Source organism: Procambarus clarkii, chromosome 29 (genome assembly GCF_040958095.1).
Source record: "Procambarus clarkii isolate CNS0578487 chromosome 29, FALCON_Pclarkii_2.0, whole genome shotgun sequence".
Classification (NCBI taxonomy): Eukaryota; Metazoa; Arthropoda; class Malacostraca; order Decapoda; family Cambaridae; genus Procambarus; species Procambarus clarkii.
In genome coordinates, this window is record NC_091178.1 from 29,573,528 (window position 1) to 29,588,870 (window position 15,343).

Here is a 15,343-nt window from a genome sequence, read left to right on the forward strand (position 1 = left end):
ACGTTTATCGTGTTTGGTGAAAATAAACTTCAGGTTCAGCTGTGACACCGTCTCAGGGTGGGTCAACCAGAGCCTTAGAGGTGCGTAAGTAACAACAATGAAACAAAAGTTAAACTTCAACACGGAATCAGGAGGTGTTTGAAAAACTCGTGGGAATCCCACTACAGAAAGACTGATGAGCCCAATATGTCCTATGTTATCAGAGAGCTTTCGATACTGTCTCAAACAAGAGACGCTTCTCAAGCAAGACAAAGTGGTCGGTGGATCTGCAGGAGTGATGCAGTTGGGCCTGAGAACGTCTCTCTGTAACAGCAGAAAGGATCACTAGGAGAGATGAGGTAGCGAAGAGAAGTAATAGGTGGAGATCCCTGTGGGTCAATTCTCCTTTAAGTCTTCCGGGCGACATTAGAGAGGATATTTTTGTTATCATTCTCATGTCAAATGACGTGGCATTAGAGAAAAGAAATATGATAGATGAAGAATGATATTCTAATAGATGAGGTAGACACACTCTAATGGTGGTTGCAAAATGTTTACTGGAGTCTAACCTTAAAGAAATATATAGTAATGAGGATAGAGACCAGTGAGATAAGACTCTCTCTTCGTCATTAAATAAAGAGGACATCATAACGTCATAAGAGGAGCACGACCAGTACAGAGACAACCTCAGGTATAATGCTAGAGTCATGGAGGGGAATAACATTAGCATCACCTGTCGGGCTCAACAATGTTCTCACACCCATTACAAACACTATAAAACAAATGAAAAAGAAATATTAGAAAGGTAGAAAAAGGTAAAAGCTTAGTCTACCAGTTAAGACTAAGTTTCACGTGGGGTGCCTCACGAGTCACGTGGGGTGCCTCACGAGTCACGTGGGGTGCCACACGAGTCACGTGGGGTGCCACACGAGTCACGTGAGGTGCCTCACGAGTCACGTGGGGTGCCACAAGAGTCACGTGTGGTGCCACACGAGTCACGTGGGGTGCCTCACGAATCACGTGGGGTGCCACACGAGTCACGTGGGGTGCCTCACGAGTCACGTGGGGTGCCTCACGAGTCACGTGGGGTGCCTCACGAGTCACGTGGGGTGCCACAAGAGTCACGTGGGGTGCCACACGAGTCACGTGGGGTGCCTCACGAGTCACGTGGGGTGCCACACGAGTCACGTGGGGTGCCACACGAGTCACGTGGGGTGCCTCACGAGTCACATGGAGTGCCACACGAGTCACATGGGGTGCCTCACGAGTCACGTGGGGTGCCTCACGAGTCACGTGGGGTGCCACAAGAGTCAAGTGAGGTGCCACACGAGTCACGTGGGGTGCCACACGAGTCACGTGGGGTGCCTCACGAGTCACGTGGGGTGCCTCACGAGTCACGTGGGGTGCCACAAGAGTCACGTGGGGAGCCACACGAGTCACGTGGGGTGCCACACGAGTCACGTGGGGTGCCTCACGAGTCACGTGGGGTGCCTCACGAGTCACGTGGGGTGCCACAAGAGTCACGTGGGGTGCCACACGAGTTACGTGGGGTGCCACAAGAATCACATGGGGTGCCACAAGAGTCACGTGGGGTGCCACACGAGTCGCGTGGGGTGCCTCACGAGTCACGTGGGGTGCCACAAGAGTCACGTGGGGTGCCACAAGAGTCACGTGGGGAGCCACACGAGTCACGTGGGGTGCCACACGAGTCACGTGGGGTGCCTCACGAGTCACGTGGGGTGCCACAAGAGTCACGTGGGGTGCCACACGAGTTACGTGGGGTGCCACAAGAATCACGTGGGGTGCCACAAGAGTCACGTGGGGTGCCACACGAGTCGCGTGGGGTGCCTCACGAGTCACGTGGGGTGCCACAAGAGTCACGTGGGGTGCCACACGAGTCACGTGGGGTGCCACAAGAATCACGTGGGGTGCCACAAGAGTCACGTGGGGTGCCACACGAGTCACGTGGGGTGCCACAAGAATCACGTGGGGTGCCACAAGAATCACGTGGGGTGCCACAAGAGTCACGTGGGGTGCCACAAGAGTCACGTGGGGTGCCACAAGAATCACGTGGGGTGCCACAAGAGTCACGTGGGGTGCCACAAGAGTCACGTGGGGTGCCACAAGAATCACGTGGGGTGCCACAAGAGTCACGTGGGGTGCCACAAGAATCACGTGGGGTGCCACAAGAGTCACGTGGGGTGCCACAAGAATCACGTGGGGTGCCACAAGAATCCCGTGGGGTGCCACGAGAGTCACGTGGGGTGCCACGAGAGTCACGTGGGGTGCCACAAGAGTCACGTGGGGTGCCACACGAGCACACAGGAATCGGGTGATCCACTATCCAGTCATCATCTACATTTATTGTTGTTTTAAATAATTTACATAACTCGGGCGAAGAACGTTTGTTGTGTCAAACACGAAAGCCTTGTGACTGTTATTATTTTTCTTTCGGATATTTTCCATTCTACGGAAATATCTTCTACCATCTGGAGGGTGAAGAAACACTAGACTCTTAAGCTTTCCAGTTTTCGACGTTTCGTCTCAATGTGACATCTCCAGGAGTACACTGTTACACTAACACTGCTATACTGAGGCTATAATTAGAAGTCTATATATAAGTGTGGGTACACCTCACTCTACGACTCACCCAACACTCTTTATTCGTTGTCAGCGGCGAAAGGCTTCTAGTTGTCAGCCAGGTCTTACATGGAGAATAATCGAACAGCTATGGTCATAATATATATATATATATATATATATATTAATATATATATATATATATATATATATATATATATATATATATATATATATATATATATATATATATATATATATATATATATATATATATATATATATAGTCACGTGGGGTGACTATTCTTGCAGCCCCAGCAACCATTATAGAGCCAACAAAACAACACAAACAGTCCTGCTGGGACCACCCTCTAGTGGAAAAAGTAGCTGATGCCATGCTAAGCGTCGCAACATCAGACAAGGAGAAAGCCCGCCTCAGAGCAGTGCGTGCCCCCCATGCAGGAGACTTCCTCCTGGCAGTACCCATGTCTGCAATGGGCACGCGCCTAGATCCAGAATCCCTTCGTGTAGCAGTGGCCCTCCGCCTTGGTGCCCCAATTCACACTGAATACAAGTGTATTTGCAACAGGGTGGAAGCAGACCAATACGGACTGCATGGGTTGCATTGCGGAAGCACAAAGGGCTGGCATGCAAGACACAACGAGGTCAATGACATCATCAAGAGAAGCCTCGTGTCGGCTGGGTGCCCGGCGGAGAGAGAACCTCGCGTCCTAGGGGTCCATAACCCGGATTTCCCAGCACTTCGCCCTGATGGCATCACCATATACTCATGGAAGGAGGGTAGACAGTTGGTGTGGGACTACACATGTGTATCCACCCTGGCTGACACCTATGTACACTTGGGAGCTGATCAAGCAGGTGGGGCGGCCAACCACAGGGAAACAGCAAAATCACTCAAGTACAGGCGACTGGAAGGTCAATACCTCTTTGTCCCCATAGCGTCTGAGACGCATGGCCCCTGGGGCAAGAGTGCCTTGGGATTTCTCAAGGAATTGGGTTCCAGACTCATTGACGTCACCAGAGACCCAAGGGCTTCCAATTTTTTATTTCAGCGTCTCAGTGTGGCGATCCAGAGGGGAAATGCTTGCTGCGTCCTCGGTTCCTGTCCAGAAGCGGAGGAGCTTCAAGAGATCCATAACCTTTAGGCATTTGTCTTGTATGTTTTGTAACCTTTAAATACACAATAAAGGGGGGGGGGGGGGAAAAAAAGGGAAGGGGGTGGTAGGAGAAAAGCACACAAACTGTATACATTCTACATTCCCTACATTCCCTCCAATGCGTTATGTGTGGTTTCCTCCGAGGCTATGGGTCCCCCCTTCTTCCAGCCAGAGGTGGTACTCCCTTCCCTATAAAAAAAAAAAAAAAAAAAATATATATATATATATATATATATATATATATATTTTTTGGTAGCAGTCTTTCCTGTAGACATATATTATTAAATTTGACGGAAAAAGTAAGATTAATAATTCTAACACGAATTTTCTCGATCTTTCGTACATTTCTTTTTACTGTTGGTGGTAATTCAAAAATCAATTCTCCAAAATTCATTATTATTTCTAGTCTGACGCGACACTTGAGCGCGTTTCGTAAAACTTATTACATTTTCAAAGACTTTAGTTTACACATACACAACTGAATAGAACTTACACATCTCCGATTTGTTTATATCTACATTTGAGTGAGGAGGATGGGGTGAGGTGGTATTTAATAGGGTATTAAATTCATCAACACAAGACAGAACACGAAACAATGGGTATTGAATGGAAGTGATTGTAGAAAGCCTATTGGTCCATATTTCTTGATGTTTCTATATTGGAGCGGAGTCTTGAGGTGGGTAGAATATAGTTGTGCATTAATTGGCTGTTGATTGCTGGTGTTGACTTTTTAATGTGTAGTGCCTCGCAAACGTCAAGCCGCCTGCTATCGCTGTATCTATCGATGATTTCTGTGTTGTTTACTAGGATTTCTCTGGCGATGGTTTGGTTGTGGGAAGAGATTATATGTTCCTTAATGGAGCCCTGTTGCTTATGCATCGTTAAACGCCTAGAAAGAGATGTTGTCTTGCCTATATACTGGGATTTTTGGAGCTTACAGTCTCCAAGAGGGCATTTGAAGGCATAGACGACGTTGGTCTCTTTTAAAGCGTTCTGCTTTGTGTCTGGAGAGTTTCTCATGAGTAGGCTGGCCGTTTTTCTGGTTTTATAGTAAATCGTCAGTTGTATCCTCTGATTTTTGTCTGTAAGGATAACGTTTCTATTAACAATATCTTTCAGGACCCTTTCCTCCGTTTTATGAGCTGTGGAAAAGAAGTTCCTGTAAAATAGTCTAATAGGGGGTATAGGTGTTGTGTTAGTTGTCTCTTCAGAGGTTGCATGACGTTTCACTTTCCTTCTTATGATGTCTTCGACGAAACCATTGGAGAAGCCGTTGTTGACTAGGACCTGCCTTACCCTACAGAGTTCTTCGTTGACTTGCTTCCATTCTGAGCTGTGGCTGAGAGCACGGTCGACATATGCGTTAACAACACTCCTCTTGTACCTGTCTGGGCAGTCGCTGTTGGCATTTAGGCACATTCCTATGTTCGTTTCCTTAGTGTAGACTGCAGTATGGAAACCTCCGCTCTTTTCCATGACTGTTACATCTAGAAAGGGCAGCTTCCCATCCTTTTCCATCTCGTAAGTGAAACGCAGCACGGAACTCTGCTCAAATGCCTCCTTCAGCTCCTGCAGATGTCTGACATCAGGTACCTGTGTAAAAATGTCGTCAACATACCTGCAGTATATGGCCGGTTTCAAGTTCATGTCGACTAAGACTTTTTGCTCGATGGTACCCATGTAGAAGTTTGCAAACAGGACACCTAGGGGAGAACCCATGGCGACCCCATCTACTTGCTTATACATGTGCCCATCCGGGCTCAAGAAGGGTGCCTCTTTAGTACAAGCTTGGAGTAGTTTCCATAGAATATTTTCTGGTATGTCAAGAGGAGTACAGGCTGGATCACGATACACTTTGTCGGCTATCATCCCGATTGTCTCGTCCACAGGAACGTTGGTAAACAGTGATTCTACGTCCAACGAGGCTCTTATCCCTGTGGCCCATGTGCCCCGCAGTACGTCAACAAATTCCTTTGGAGACTTCAGGCTGAAGGCGCAAGGGACATAAGAAGTCAGCAGGCCGTTGAGTAGCTTCGCCAGTCTGTACGTGGTGTGGGTATCTGGCTAATGATTGGCCGAAGTGGGTTTCCAGGCTTGTGTGTCTTGACATTTCCATACGCATATCCAGGTTTATATTCCCCAATGATTTTTGGCAGGTGGAGTCCGGATTTCTTGGCGTTCACAGTTTCGATCAGTTTGTTGACCTTTGCTTTCAATTCGGCTGTAGTGTCCTTCGTTACTCTTTGGAATATAGTTTGGCCAACGTCGTCTATGCCTTCAAATGCTCTCTTGGAGACTGTAAGCTCCAAAAAACCCAGTATATAGGCAAGACAATAACATCTCTTTCTAGGCGTTTAACGATGCATAAGCAACAGGGCTCCATTAAGGAACATATAATCTCTTCCCACAACCAAACCATCGCCAGAGAAATCCTAGTAAACAACAAAGAAATCATCGATAGATACAGCGATAGCAGGCGGCTTGACGTTTGCGAGGCACTACACATTAAAAAGTCAACACCAGCAATCAACAGCCAATTAATGCACAACTATATTCTACTCACCTCTAGACTCCGCTCCAATATAGAAGCATCAAGAAATATGGACCAATAGGCTTTCTACAATCACTTCCATTCAATACCCATTGTTTCGTGTTCTGTCTTGTGTTGATGAATTTAATACCCTATTAAATACCACCTCACCCCATCCTCCTCACTCAAATGTAGATATAAACAAATCGGAGATGTGTAAGTTCTATTCAGTTGTGTATGTGTAAACTAAAGTCTTTGAAAATGTAATAAGTTTTACGAAACGCGCTCAAGTGTCGGGTCAGACTAGAAATAAAAATGAATTTTGGAGAATTGATTTTTGAATTACCACCAACAGTGAAAAGAAATGTACGAAAGATCGAGAAAATTCGTGTTAGAATTATTAATCTTTCTTTTTCGGTCAAATTTAATAATATATATATATATATATATATATATATATATATATATATATATATATATAAATGCAAGAAGATTACAAATTCTTGAGGCAATTCACATAAGAATAGAGCGACCTACCACGAACACCGAAATCACGGAGCTATTTACTCTACCCACCATGAGAGTAAGGACAAGACAAGAACATATCGATGCCAACACAGAAGACAATGTCCAACATAATAGGCCAATTACACTGGATTAATCTTTGTGTTTAGATAGGAGCTGCCTCGTATGGGCCAATAAGCCTTCTGCAGTTACCCCTATGTTTCACCTCACATTTATCCCTTATGTATCCCCCCATGTTTTCACCTTTATTGTATTATCACCTGACCCAGTGCGGGTATAAAATCAACTAGTATTGTAAGATCTGTTCAATTGAGAATGAACCATGGAGGTTCGAAAGTTTGTGCAAATTATATAAATAAGTGTAATACACTCTATAGTAAATCACTTCTTTTCTTCACCTCAAAAGTACGAAAATGAGTTTTGGAGAACTCCTATTTCAATTAAGCCGTGATGCTAAGAAAACTAGATATATTTTCTCTAGTTTTTTTCTTATGAAATGATAAAGCTACCGATTTCATTATGTATGAGGTCAATTTTTTTTATAGGAGTTAAAATTAACGTAGATATAAGACCGAACCTAACCAACCCTACCTAACCTAACCTAACCTATCTTTATAGGTTAGGTTAAGTTAGGTAGCCGAAAAAGTTAGGTTAGGTTAGGTTAGGTAGGTTAGGTAGTCGAAAAACAATTTATTCATGAAAACTTGGCTTATTGGGCAAATCGGGCCTTGCATAGTAAGCTAAGAAGTGCGTTCTGGCTACTAGGTACGACATATATATATATATATATATATATATATATATATATATATATATATATATATATATATATATATATATATATATATATATATATATATGTCGTACCTAGTAGCCAGAATGCACTTCTCAGCCTACTATGCAAGGCCCGATTTGCCTAATAAGCCAAGTTTTCCTGAATTAATATATTTTCTCTAATTTTTTTCTTATGAAATGATAAAGCTACCCATTTCATTATGTATGAGTTCAATTTTTTTTTATTGAAGTTAAAATTAACGTAGACATATGACCGAACCTAAAAAACCCTACCTAACCTAACCTAACCTATCTTTATAGGTTAGGTTCGGTTAGGTAGCCGAAAAAGTTAGGTTAGGTTAGGTTAGGTAGGTTAGGTAGTCGAAAAATCATTAATTCATGAAAACTTGGCTTATTAGGCAAATCGGGCCTTGCATAGTAGGCTGAGAAGTGCGTTCTGGCTACTAGGTACGACATATATATATATATATATATATATATATATATATATATATATATATATATATATATATATATATATATATATATATATATATATATATATATATATATATATATACAACTTTAGAACACTTTCCCACCAGGAGACTCGAACCCTAGCCAGCACAGAAGCCTTCCAGCAACTGGCATAACAGGTACGCCTTAACCCGCTCCACCACCCGCTCAGACCCTTAAAAGAGATGGTAATTTCGGAGTATTTAAATACACCAAAGATCACCACCTCCCAAGAGCACTAGAGCAAGTGAGGGGTCATTTATACGTTTATTTCATCAAGTCCCTGTTAATATGGGAAGACACAGTGTCTATGCTTAAGGCACAACTCTCCTAAACACGAGAGTGAAGTATACAACTTTAGAACACTTTCCCACCAGGAGACTCGAACCCTAGCCAGCACAGAAGCCTTCCAGCAACTGGCATAACAGGTACGCCTTAACCCGCTCCACCACCCGCTCAGAGCCTTAAAAGAGATGGTAATTTCGGAGTATTTAAATACACCAAAGATCACCACCTCCCAAGAGCACTAGAGCAAGTGAGGGGTCATTTATACGTTTATTTCATCAAGTCCCTGTTAATATGGGAAGACACAGTGTCTATGCTTAAGGCACAACTCTCCTAAACACGAGAGTGAAGTATACAACTTTAGAACACTTTCCCTTTCACTTTCTTGGTGATCTTTGGTGTATTTAAATACTCCGAAATTACCATCTCTTTTAAGGGTCTGAGTGGGTGGTGGAGCGGGTTAAGGCGTACCTGTTATGCCAGTTGCTGGAAGGCTTCTGTGCTGGCTAGGGTTCGAGTCTCCTGGTGGGAAAGTGTTCTAAAGTTGTATACTTCACTCTCGTGTTTAGGAGAGTTGTGCCTTAAGCATAGACACTGTGTCTTCCCATATTAACAGGGACTTGATGAAATAAACGTATAAATGACCCCTCACTTCCTCTAGTGCTCTTGGGAGGTGGTGATCTTTGGTGTATTTAAATACTCCGAAATTACCATCTCTTTTAAGGGTCTGAGCGGGTGGTGGAGCGGGTTAAGGCGTACCTGTTATGCCAGTTGCTGGAAGGCTTCTGTGCTGGCTAGGGTTCGAGTCTCCTGGTGGGAAAGTGTTCTAAAGTTGTATACTTCACTCTCGTGTTTAGGAGAGTTGTACCTTAAGCATAGACACTGTGTCTTCCCATATTAACAGGGACTTGATGAAATAAACGTATAAATGACCCCTCACTTGCTCTAGTGCTCTTGGGAGGTGGTGATCTTTGGTGTATTTAAATACTCCGAAATTACCATCTCTTTTAAGGGTCTGAGCGGGTGGTGGAGCGGGTTAAGGCGTACCTGTTATGCCAAATGCTGGAAGGCTTCTGTGCTGGCTAGGGTTCGAGTCTCCTGGTGGGAAAGTGTTCTAAAGTTGTATACTTCACTCTCGTGTTTAGGAGAGTTGTGCCTTAAGCATAGACACTGTGTCTTCCCATATTAACAGGGACTTGATGAAATAAACGTATAAATGACCCCTCACTTGCTCTAGTGCTCTTGGGAGGTGGTGATCTTTGGTGTATTTAAATACTCCGAAATTACCATCTCTTTTAAGGGTCTGAGCGGGTGGTGGAGCGGGTTAAGGCGTACCTCTTATGCCAGTTTCTGGAAGGCTTCTGTGCTGGCTAGGGTTCGAGTCTCCTGGTGGGAAAGTGTTCTAAAGTTGTATACTTCACTCTCGTGTTTAGGAGAGTTGTGCCTTAAGCATAGACACTGTGTCTTCCCATATTAACAGGGACTTGATGAAATAAACGTATAAATGACCCCTCACTTCCTCTAGTGCTCTTGGGAGGTGGTGATCTTTGGTGTATTTAAATACTCCGAAATTACCATCTCTTTTAAGGGTCTGAGCGGGTGGTGGAGCGGGTTAAGGCGTACCTCTTATGCCAGTTGCTGGAAGGCTTCTGTGCTGGCTAGGGTTCGAGTCTCCTGGTGGGAAAGTGTTCTAAAGTTGTATACTTCACTCTCGTGTTTAGGAGAGTTGTGCCTTAAGCATAGACACTGTGTCTTCCCATATTAACAGGGACTTGATGAAATAAAAGTATAAATGACCCCTCACTTGCTCTAGTGCTCTTGGGAGGTGGTGATCTTTGGTGTATTTAAATACTCCGAAATTACCATCTCTTTTAAGGGTCTGAGCGGGTGGTGGAGCGGGTTAAGGCGTACCTGTTATGCCAGTTGCTGGAAGGCTACTGTGCTGGCTAGGGTTCGAGTCTCCTGGTGGGAAAGTGTTCTAAAGTTGTATATATATATATATAAATATATATATATATATATATATATATATATATATATATATATATATATATATATATATATATATATATATATTGTGACGGTAACGCGTTGGTGTTCGGCTGTTTAAGGCTAGGGGTATGGCCTCGTCACATAGTTATAAAAAAAAATAGAAAAACTGGAACTTCGTCTGTGGTAAGGCAAGGAGAAGACACACAAAACACAAGTAAATTTTAACAATGAAATTTTAATTACGTTAAATAAATCAAAACATGAAAAAATGGACAAACAAATTCTTATAATAAAATCAATCAATCAAAATAATAAGAATAATTAAATGACACAATGAAAAGTTACGTTAAGATAAAATAACAAGAAGTGCAACACAAAATTAAAGGGAGGTGCTGGAATATTGGCTTTAAGCTACCACCTCTCTCAGTACACGCTAACGTCTAGCCGGGAGGAGTGATAACTGCGAAAGCACAGAATATTCTGAGGTCTGAGGTCGTGGCGACCCCAGACATCAAGTAGTATGGGGGGGTGGAGTGCAGTTGCAGCCCGGCCGGCGACCAATCAGCGGAGCCGGTAGCGATCAACAGGTAGTTTGGCGGTTTGAGTCTGAACAGGTGTCTCTGGCTGCAACGTTTTGCGCTCTGGCAAACCTTGGAGATGTTGTTGTCGTTGTTGGACATTTCTCCCCTAGTAGTTTTATATAGTTTGTTACGACGTAATTGTGGAGGGAAGAGCAGGCTCAATCTCTTGAAGGAGATTATCGTCACAACTCTCCCCCGAAGCCTGCGGTTCTGGAAAAAGTACGTCGTTATGTGGTGGAGTAATGGATGGAGTTGCTTCTACTTCATAAACTCTGGAGAGATCATGGGCTAAGATGTTGTCAGACTCTTGGTATAGCGTGTCTCCAGGTTGAATTTCTGCAGGTAGCAAGCCCATAGTAGAAGACGTTGAGATGAGAAGTGGGCGTGCTGCAGGAGATGTAGGGTGGTGTGGTCCATGTTGATGGTGGACCGAGCACTTTTCAGGTGTGGAGTGAAGTGCTGAAGCTTCAGGATGAGGAAGAGTAGCTCCTTGCCAATTGTTCCGTAGTTCCTTGTAGCAGTAGTCGCTGACAGGTGTATTCTTCTCGCCTCGTTGCTGCATCACGACACCACCATCGTCGGTACCATTGGCGTCGACATGGAGGATGAAGGGCTTATCTGACGAGGTGAGAGTGGAATTAGAAGAGGGCAAAGGAGCACGATTATTATCCTGAAAGCATTTGGGAAGATCATTAAGGATTTTGGAATTAGAAAGCGCTGACTCCTTGTCAGTGCTTTCGGGAGGAGAAGCTGGGAAGGTCTCACTGTGGATGTAGGGTTCTGTGAAGGTAGAATAGTTAGTCAGGACAGTGGGAGGAGTACCATTATATTGCTTCAGGAGGTTGACGTGGCACAGCTGGGTCTTCCGCCGCCTATCTGGAGTCTCTATTACGTAGTTGTTATTATTCCTGCACTCTTTGACGCAGTAGGGTCCTGAAAACCTGTTTTGTAAAGGTGAACCTGGGATAGGGAAGTAGGCAAGGACGAAGTCTCCCGGCTTGAATTTTCTTACCTTGCTGGTCTGGTCGTAATGAGTCTTCATTCTCTCCTGGGCTTTCAATAGATTATTATGGGCAAAACGGTGGACTCTCTCTAGAATGTGTTGAAGGTTTTGAAGAAACTGGGGCACATTCTGATGCTCACTGAAGGTGGCATCTCTGAGAGAGTTATTGAAAGCCTTAAGGGGAGTACGGCACTTACGGCCGTAGAGCATCTCATAAGGAGATACTCCTAGGGACTCATTGGGGAGACTTCTGAAAATACACATTATAAGGTCAATCTGCTTATCCCAATCCTTCGAGGTTTCACTACAAAACTTTTTCAAGAGTGCTTTGATGGTCTGATGACTACGTTCAAGAGAACCCTGTGAAGCAGGATGATAGGGGCTGGACAATACCTGTTTGATGTTGAACTCCTCCAGTGTCCTTTTGAAGAGATCACTGGTGAAGTTGGTACCACAGTCACTTTGAATCTCCCTGGGAAATCCGTATTGAGTGAAGATCTTCAATAGATGTTTGATAACCGTAGCAGCCGTGATGTTCTTCACTGGAACTGCTATGGGAAATCCGGTGGTAGGACACAGGATGGTTAGGATGTAGGCATTACCTGAACTGGTCTGAGGTAAAGGACCAACACAGTCTATTATGAGTCTGTGGAAAGGTTCCGCAGGCACCTGTATGGGAATCAGTGGCGCTCTGGGAATGGAGATGTTCGGTTTGCCTGCCATCTGACATGTATGACACTGTTTTACGTACTGTTTTACGTTATTTACCATACCTGGCCAGTAGTAGTCTTGACGAATCCCATGGTAAGTCTTGTTGAAGCCGTAGTGGGAGAATGCTCCATGGGCCAGGTGTAGAATAGTGGGCCGCAGGCTGGTGGGAATCACAAGTTGTTCGATGTTGGCCCAATCGTCCTCCTCCTTCAGTTTACTGGGTCTATATCTGCGGTAGAGTAAGTCGTTCTCTAGGAAAAACCCAGGAATACTGTCGGGTTGAGTCTCAGCCTGGAAAAACAATGGTGTTAAAGTAAGATCTTCCCTCTGCAACTTACGGAACTCCAACTTGGTCAGATGCGGGGGTAGTTTCTGAGGGTCTTGAGGGACAGCGGTAGCAGTAGAGTCAGCTGGCTGTGGACGTGCGGCTTGTGCACGGGTGGTCACGAGAACCGGAGGAGAAACTTCATCACTCTCTTGAACCTCTGCTGGAACATACTCTAGAATAGGGTTTAGTGGCACAGAGTTACACACCTGGGGTTTGTCCATGACGATGAGGTTGGTCGGTTGCAGGTCTTCTGCCAAGTCGTTGCCTAGGAGAAGTTGCACTCCAGGCATGGGAAAAGGCTTTTCCCTGACGGCGACTTGGACTTCCCCGTTCACGTAGGGACAATCCAGGTGGACTCTGGCGAGAGGGTATGGAGTGGTAGCAGTGAGGTCAGTGATGAAGACAGTTTCTCCGGTGTAGACGATGTTGGGCACAGCCGACTTCAAGATGATCGATTGTAGAGCCGCTGTGTCCCTCAAGATCTTCAATTTGAAACGTCCCTCCGGATTTGAACCGTTGGCAGAGACAGTTCCAGTATACAGGTGGTTACTGAAAAGAGAAAGATCATTAACATCAACACCAACATTCATCACAGGCTTACCGGACTTAGGAGGAGTTGGTTTGGGTTTTTGTTGGTCAGTGGTTCCCTTGTATTGAGACTTACCACACTTGTCTATGGTATGTCCATAGAGTCTACAATACTTGCAGTACAGTTGTGAACCAGCTTGATCGGGGCTCACCTTCTCGTAACTGTACCACGACTTCTTACTGGAGGATGGTTCAGGTGTCAGCCGGTGGATGAGGCTGTAAGTGTCAGCCGACTTAGCACACTTCAGGTAGTCGGTTTCTTCTTTATCTGCTAAGTAGAGGCGGACAGGGGGCGGCACACGTCTCAAGAATTCTTCAACAAGCATCAGGTTGACGAGTTCTGTAAAAGTAGAGACATGTGCTGCTTCCAGCCATTTCATGAAATACCTCCGTTTCGTGTTAGCAAACTCAAGGAAGGTAGTGGTACTTGCCTTCAGGTGGTCACGGAATTTCCTTCTATAACTTTCGGTGGAAAGTAGGTAGGCGTCCAACACTGCTTGTTTCAGAGTGTGGCAGTCATTCTCAGACGCCAGAGTACTGAGTGTGACTGCAGCTCTACCTGTAAGATGGACTCTGAGAAGTGTGGCCCATTGGTCGACAGGCCAACTGAGTTGATTAGCAAGGGTTTCAAAGGTGGTGAAAAACACATCAACTTCTGCTTCTACAAAGGATGGCATTAACTTACTTGCATGTGATATATTAAAACTGACGGGAAGATTGGCAGTAGCTTGCTGGCGTTGAGTGAAGTGTGAAGTTTCCAAGGCGATTTCGCGTTGACGACACTCTAGAGCCAGAGTCGCTTGTTGCTTGTCATGTTCGCGTTGCATCTCCAACTCGCGTCGTTTGGTTTCAAGCTGTACTCGTTCCCGCTCCTGGAGTAGTGCAACCTCACGTTCCTGGAGGGCAAGTCCACGTTCGTGTTCTTCTCTCCTCAAGGCAGCTTCACGTTCTCTGAGGGTGATTTCTCGTTCTTGTTCTTCCCTCCTCAAAGCAGCTTCGCGTTCGTGTTCTTCCCTTCGTATGGCAGCTGTTCGTTCTTCAATCTTGGCCAGCTCTAGTTTGAGTTTCAGCGTTGCCAAATCAGTTTTTTCTGCAATATAGTAAGTTTCATGAGTTTCAGAGTCTATCTTACCTTGCTCTAAATAGTAATCCAGCAACAGGTTGTGTAGGTCATTTTTGTTGGCTTGGTAGGGAACTTCTAGTTGATACTCATGTGCAAGAGTTTGTAATTCAGTCCTCTTGGCACGACTTAAAGTCCCTATTTCACCTGCTGGATTTGTACGGAAAGCTTGGAGACGAAACATGGTGAAATTAGCAAATAAAGGTACACGAATATTCAATAGTGAATGTCAGAAACAGGACAACGTGGCAACTGGTACCTATCCTGTGTGATCTTTAACAATTAAAGTTAAGTAAAAGATGTTAAATGATTAAATTAAATCAAGGGCGCAGGAAATCTTGTACCCGGTACTCATGTAAGAGGATAAGGGCAAGAAAATCCTACTAACAAATGAAACAGAGTTTCGAAAACAAATGAAACAGTAAATTGTCTCAAAAGTAAAATTGGTAGTCTAAGGATGTAGGCATACCTTGCCACATCTCTATAGGACATAAAGCAAGCTTTTCCTACTGAATTTAATATGATACTTACAGAATTAGCGAACTTTTGTACTCTGAAAAGTAAGCTAATTCCCTACCGTTGTATGTATCATCATCTCTGACTGACGTGTAGGGGTGCGAGGTGTCAACTGGTGACGAGAACTGCTGCTGAGG

General features: G+C 44.6%; 1 protein-coding gene across 1 annotated transcript in view; it reads right to left on the minus strand.

Moving 5' to 3' along the window:
- Window positions 1-807: 807 nt before the first annotated feature.
- LOC138369681 (MAGE-like protein 2) overlaps window positions 808-15,343 on the minus strand; it is a 74,092-nt gene continuing 59,556 nt past the window's right edge. The window contains exon 2 of the mRNA XM_069333114.1: window positions 808-2,319. Within this exon, the coding sequence (XP_069189215.1) occupies window positions 808-2,319 (1,512 nt within the window). The remainder of the gene's footprint in view (window positions 2,320-15,343) is intronic.